Source organism: Anneissia japonica, unplaced genomic scaffold, assembly GCF_011630105.1.
Source record: "Anneissia japonica isolate Jap-2015-1 unplaced genomic scaffold, ASM1163010v1 scaffold9088_len8494_cov121, whole genome shotgun sequence".
Classification (NCBI taxonomy): domain Eukaryota; kingdom Metazoa; phylum Echinodermata; class Crinoidea; order Comatulida; family Comatulidae; genus Anneissia; species Anneissia japonica.
In genome coordinates, this window is record NW_022713728.1 from 1,397 (window position 1) to 8,753 (window position 7,357).

A 7,357-nucleotide genomic window follows, 5' to 3' on the forward strand; every position below is an offset into this window, starting at 1 on the left:
TTCAGCAGTTACTTGTTTTGTAGGTACAATATTCACGTCCATGCTTTTATCTTATGTCTTTTGTAATACAGTACAGTATACTTCTTAAAAATTCCTCCGTTTACATCCTTGTCATTACCTGATGAAGAGCTGTGCTCGAAACATCGTATTATTTCGAATAAATATTGGCAATACCGTACCTTACTTTCGCTTTGCGTTATTATTTGTCTATATATTTATATACAGAATACATAAGACACAGACTATAGTATTCTTGCACAGCTGTGGTGACAACTTTGGGGTCTTTAAAGATGATATTTCGCGGTAGTGCATACCATTTTTGGTTAAATAGTATTTGTATGTATCGTTGAATGCGTGGAGCACTTGGTATGGAAAGCAGTGCTGTGTTTAGTTTGGCGGAGGGTAGGATTCTGATGGTAGCGTTTAATCTAATAATATTTCTTCTAAAAAAGACTAGTATATTGTCTATGCAGCATATCTTTGTACAGAAAGAAAGCAAATAAAATCAGTGTTAGAAATTCTGATTATTGGTTATTAAATAATTTTCAATTTTCTTACAGGTTTAGATGATGTCATGATTGATATTAGTTCTTATACTGCCGCTAAAAATGTCACAATCGAATGTTCTGCAAATGGCAATCCACTTCCCGTGATAAATCTCCTTAAAGATGGTGATGTTATCAAGACCGAAAATAACTCACATTTAACATATAAGATAGACATTGTAACAGAGAGGGATGGAGGAAGCTACAAATGTACAGCGAAAAACGGAGCTGGTTCTAAAGAAAGTGAAACAACAATTCTCAATTATTGTAAGTATAGGAATATTCGATAAAATAGGTTCATATGGTTTATAGATAAATTTTATTCTTTTACTTATACCAGAAAAATTAAACATAGTTACAGACATATCTTTGTCATACACATTTATCTAAAGATGACGAAAAAGTAAATTCTTTTATAATGTTTATGTTTTATGAGATGCCAATAAATCAAAAGTACTGAGCTGTACATCAAACCTGTCGATGTTGACAGGATTTTTCCGAACATATTGTGTAGGTTACTGCTAATAAGAATAACATGAAATATCTTGTAATGAGGTGCAATCTTCGTATACGTACATTTAAAAAAAAAATTAGCGAGTCATGAAAGAATTTGTTTAGGTGTCCAATTTTTTTCTTCAATTATCGACATGGATTTCTAATTAAATGAAAAACCCTTTTCCAGTGTTTGGTAATTTAAAGTAGATTTGACAGCATAGCGGTATTCAAGTGCAATATTTTTTACTCTAAATTCCTATAGGCCTATATAATGCAACTTATCAGTATCATTTGAATTGTGATTTTGTGTAAATGTGAGAGTCAGCAATAACTAGTGCTGTTCATTAGAAATTCAGTTTAGTTTGATTTACTTGCTTTCATCAGAAATTGAAGAAATAAGAATAAATATAAAATTAAGTATATGCATTTGTATAGGATAATGGTAGCATAATGGTAAATCTTGGCTCTCCAAGTAAACACCAGCAGTGATTTTGTCACGGACCCCTTCAACATATTGCAGTATGACAAGGAATTTACAAGATGCTTATAATATTTCATGAAGACTAACAAATAAAATCACCAGCTTAATGATATCAACAACAACTCAGAGTCTTGCTCAACTCAGTGGTGGCACCAGCGGACAGTCCAAGTGAGACCAGGTCGCTGTCAGGAGAGATGTCCAGCAATTTTTTTCGGAAAGACAACCATGCATGTACTTCATCAATGCAAGCTTCTAAGTTAGGAATTGTCTCGGAGGCAGCCTGGGGACTAAAAGATGTGTATAGCCATGGAGGTATGATATAGCGGAGTATCGTCAGCGTAGATGTGATATATAATGGCATGTTTATGGATAACGTTCCGGAGGACGCGTATAAATGAGAAACAAAATGGGCCTCAAAGTAGAACCTTCAGGGACATCATTAATGGGAACGGGGCATAAGACAGCATATGTAACTCCAACAGACTGTTTTCTACGTGTTAAAAATTGAACCACTAAACACTGTACCAGAAATGCCTAAATTTGAAAGTGTACTGATAAGAATACTATGATCTGTCTTATCGAATGCGGCAGACAAATCAAGGTACGCTGACAAGGTTCAATTTCCTTTGCAAAGAACCTGCAGTATAAAATTCATTCTAAAGCAATTCAAACATCAAATTAAATATGAATATCAAAACAAGTAACATGGCAAAAATGAAAAACAAAGCAGAGCTTTTACATAATATGCGAGTCGAATGGCCGAGCGGTTAGGGACTATAAACCGTAGGCCCAGTGTATATAATGGCTCGTGTGCACTATCAAGAACCCAGCACATCTTTCGAGACGAGAAGTGGATACCTCGGTGTACTGGAAAAGGCAGCCCCTGTGATGGACGACCAGGGTTGCTGGTACTGGGTAGCACAGACACGAAGGGACCTTATGGTCGAAAAAAGTAATTGATTGAGTTCCTACTCCAGATTTCAAGCGCCCTAAGCATATTATAAAACTATATTATCATTATTAGTATTATTTATATGAATCCCCCGCACAAAACAGAAGGGTCGACTAACTTAACTACAGCTGGTAAAACTATACCCCGCCGGACACAATGCCGGTGTTTCTACAAAAGGTTTCAGGGTTGAAATAAAAGTGTTTATAGGAAAGAATTACAAATACTTATTGTTGAGTTCATTATGGAGCTCTCTTTTGAAAGAGGAAATGTGATTTTGAGATTTCAATAGTTGTGAGAGGTTATTCCATATTCTTACACCTTGGTATGTTATCCAATGTTGGCCTATTTTAGTTCTCTTAAAATTAATACGACGCTGATTTTTATATCAGAAATAAAAATCAGCGTCGTATTGAGAGTGTGGTGTGATTCTACTGTTTGGAAATAATTGTCAAAGATGAATGACGAGAGTTTACGGTGGAAAAGAATGTAGCAACAGTTTTAAGATAAATATCAAAGATTTTGAGAGTACATGTAGTTGGATATGAAAAGGGATGGACATTGCAAATGCTACGATTTTTTTTTTAAGTATATACAGGCGGTTTGCTTCCCAAGTAGCTTGTTGTCTATCTTGAACAGAGCTCCCGGATCACTACCACTACCACATCAGGGGTGGCGCCAGGATTCCGACTGGGGGGGGGGCAGATTTCCCCTACGAAAGCAATGTAGGCGTCGTGGTCGAGCTTCGATTAAAATGTTTTGAAGGTGGTCCAGGGGGCGAAGCGCCCGAAAATTTTAACAATTTAGGGGTTTCAAGGGCTTATTTAATCGATTTTAGAGTCTACTAATGTGTAGAAAATACATATAATTTTTTTTCCCCGACGAATTGCTGTGCCCCCCCCCCGCTGGCGCCAACCCTGTACCACATCCATCGATCTTAGATTGAAGGTATGAAGCTCGGTTCGAGCCTCATTAAGAGTACGGTGAAGTAAAGATTACATTGAATCCTGTATTCTGCAAGATCACATTGAGCTTGGGATTTCAGCCATTGCGTTCGGCTCTGATCTTTCTTGCTTGGTTATTCTACAGTTGTTAGTGAACCATGCTTTGCGCCAGCACAGACTGCTGCTTTTAAACAAACTCGGAAGCATAGAAAATAATTATAACAATCAAATCAAAAGATATTTAAAACGATTCATTCAGAATTATATCTTGAATAATTATTATACTTGTATTTAGATCCACCTGAATATGTTGATTACATTACTGTTGCTCCTGGTGAGAATGTCACTATTGCACTAGACATTTTAGCTAATCCTGAATTCACTTACCAATGGATCACTGAATTGAATGATACAGATACAGACCCAGCGACCTTCACATACATACATACATACATACATAATAATCAATGATATATTTAATATAATCCACCTTATTTTTTAATATAATATTTGTAGATGTTGACTATTGTGTTTCTAATCCATGTGGAAATAGAGGGACTTGCAGACCTGCTAATTTTGAGTTTACTTGTGAATGTCAACAAGGCTACAGTGGGAGATATTGTGAAAATAGCATTTACTGTGAGTATCGTAAATGACACAAACTTAGGCTACTGCTTTTCATCATATCAATAAGCAATTGTAATCGTGAACATTTTTTTATTCACTGGGGACATTTCATCACATGTACAGCATTTTATTTTTTATGTTGCTTCAAATATATTTTATAACACATTTAAGGTTTTTCAATGTTATGTAAAACTCAGCAACCTAATAAGGAGAATGAAGTGCCATGAGGATGGATAGGCCATACTTTAAGGAAAGACCCTATAAATGTCACCAAGCAGGCCCTAGACTACAACCCGCAGTGGAAAAGAAAACAGGGCAGACCCAGGAAGAACTGGCGTCGTCTCTAACCGAGACCTGAAAAATATCAATATTACATGGGGGGAAGCCGAAGCTGCGGCACAGAGACGGGTGAGATGGAGACTCATGGTGGACACCCTGTGCTCCCCAGGGGGCCAAGAGGATTATGTAAAACTATAATCACTAATTACATAACATCAATTTTATTAGAATGTGCTTGCTGTTTCGATTTAATAATAGCACGGGAAGGATTGTAATTCCATAGTACGGCTTAACAAAAAATTATTTATTTCCTTATTCATTACCGTATATATAGCGTATTATTGAATTATGGAAGAAGTATTCAAGGTGCTTTTCCCATGCGTATAATCAGCATCAGCACTAGTAATTTCATTGCGAATCCTTCACCTACCAGGTACCCATTTATACTCCTGAGTGAAGAGAGGCAGTGTCTTGCCCAAGACACAAGCAGTGTGACGACCATCAGTCTCGAATCCCGACCTGAAGATTGAAAGCCCAACGCTTACACGCAGAGTCGCACGCTCTTACAATTATCCTTCATTTTAACATTGACAAGAAAACAGTAAAAACAACACGGAGGGACAAGTTCATATAACCATAAGATTTCTAAAGAAATATTCTATGATATGATTCAATGTAATTATTTTATTACCACAGCTGCAAACGAAAAGAAGTGGTAGGTAGGTAAATAGTAATTTTTTGGTAGAGCAAGTGGAATAATAAAAAAATGTCGGAATTGCAATTTTGAATAAACAAACTATAAAACCCAGCATTGAATTAATCGCATGTACAGTAATACGTACCCTAGAGAAAATTCCATGATGCTAAGCTGTAAGTCTGCGCATTTCTACATCTCTCTTTATTGTCTTTTATTTTATTTCTTCAAACACATATTTACAATAAACATAATTATTTTCAGACAAAAAATAAAAGCTTTCGCTTATCGAGTTTTGGCATAACATAAATTTGACTACTGAATTGATAGAGGGTAAAGCACTGAAAGCAAATTTTCTGTTTGCGATTACCATACACCCACTTTTACTCTGGATGAAGAGAGACAACCGTATGTAAAGCGCCTGGGACACAGGCGAAATGTACAGGGAAATTGAGAAGAACTGCACCCACTGCGCCAAACAGTGGAAGTTTGTATGACATTTACTGTTATATTTTCATCCCTTCCAGGCACAAGTTTGACAATTGGAATGTTGTTTGTTGGTATAATTGTTGGAGCCTTCGGAGTAATTGGTGGATTGATCGGCTACACGAGGATTAAACGGGTTTGTCAGATAACAAAACAAATTGTTGTTCGTGATATATTTAATAGTGTGCCTTCAACACATTAATACATAACACCCCTCCCATTTCTGTTCAGTCAAATGATCCAAATTAAAATAAGCAATCTTGTACAAAATTATGTGTCATGCAAATCAGGCCTAATGGTTGCAAAGTGACTTTTGAAAATGAACAGATTTTTTTTAACGGGTTGAAAATTTATAGGAAAGGACAAATGGTCTTTCACAAGTAGGCCTACAAAGTAAACTTCTACTGTTTTTTCTTGTTTGTCGTAGTGTTAAAGGTAGTTTAAAGTTTCATTTTTCTGTGGCGGCTTTCCGCTGTTTAATGAGCAGTTTAATCATGGTTTAATAAACAAACAAATAACAATGTGTGTTGGAAACATAATACTAAAGACAGAAACAAACAAAAAATAGAATGACAGAAAGAAATTACTGTAAATTCGTAACAATGATTATTTTTTATTTCAATTCAGAAGGCACAAATAGGCAAGAGGAGTGCGAACCAAAGACAGAACTTAGATGTAAGCTCTTAATATTCTAATTCACCTCATCTTTGTCACATATCCTCTTTATGTCACGTGCACAAAGCCTGCTTCTGTAAATTTCATAGGCTTAATGTTTTGTCAAATGATTCTGGTAGATAGTTTGTATTCACATTTCTGTTAGGGCCCGGACTAGGTGTAGTTTTTTTTTTTTCACTGGTCCTCCTTCCTACAATCAGTAGCATGCTATCGCGCTGGTCTGTAGGGAACAAACAAGCTCTACTCTACCACTAAAACAGGCCAAATGGCAGCTGTATTCTACGGATTAATGAAAATTATTGTAAAATCGTATCAGTGAATAATTGCTTACGCTACTAGCTATTCTGTGGCAAACAAATAAACTAATTATTTAGTAAATTTGTCTAGATTTGTGATTATGTCGTCACCATTCGCTATATACCTTCTTTTAAATTAAAGCAGTATTTTACTGAATTAATATCACGCGACACTAAAAATGGGTGAGAAATATAGTCTTCATCTGTTGTATAATATGTTAATTCAATCGAAAACAAAACAATCCCAGCAATGACCCTATCCGCTGTTTAATGAGCAGTTTAATCATGGTTTAATAAACAAATAACAATGTGTGTTGGCAACATAATACTAAAGACAGAAATAAACAAAAAATAGAATGACAGAAAGAAATTACTGTAAATTCGTAACAATGATTATTTTTTATTTCAATTTAGAAGGCACAAATAGGCAAGAGGAGTGCGAACCAGAGACAGAACTTAGATGTAAGCTCTTAATATTCTAATTCACCTCATCTTTGTCACATATCCTCTTTATGTCACGTGCACAAAGCTTGCTTCTGTAAATTTCATAGGCTTACTGTTTTGTCAAATGATTCTGGTAGATAGTTTGTATTCACATTTCTGTTAGGGCCCGGACTAGGTGTAGTTTGTTTTCACTGGTCCTCCTTCCTACAATCAGTAGCATGCTATGTCGCTGGTCTGTAGGGGACAAACAAGCTCTACTCTACCACTAAAACAGGCCAAATGGCAGCTGTATTCTACGGATTAATGAAAATTATTGTAAACTTGTAAAATGTATTGTTTTATACAGAGTGATAATAAAGTATTGCAAATAGGTATTAATCCTAATTCTTTGCGACTTTTGAAACAATGATAATAAATTATTGCACATAATATTTATATATTC

The 7,357-nt window shown here is 35.6% G+C and overlaps 1 protein-coding gene across 1 annotated transcript; it reads left to right on the forward strand.

The window, feature by feature from the left end:
- Window positions 1-495: 495 nt before the first annotated feature.
- LOC117108714 (fibropellin-3-like) lies at window positions 496-6,933 on the forward strand (the record flags this gene model as incomplete). The annotated part of the gene is made up of 5 exons (XM_033250827.1): window positions 496-812; window positions 3,931-4,053; window positions 5,542-5,636; window positions 6,128-6,175; window positions 6,886-6,933. Coding segments are annotated over exons 1-5 (552 nt in total), but the record flags the coding sequence as incomplete, so codon positions are not given.
- Between the last annotated feature and the right edge of the window lie 424 nt (window positions 6,934-7,357).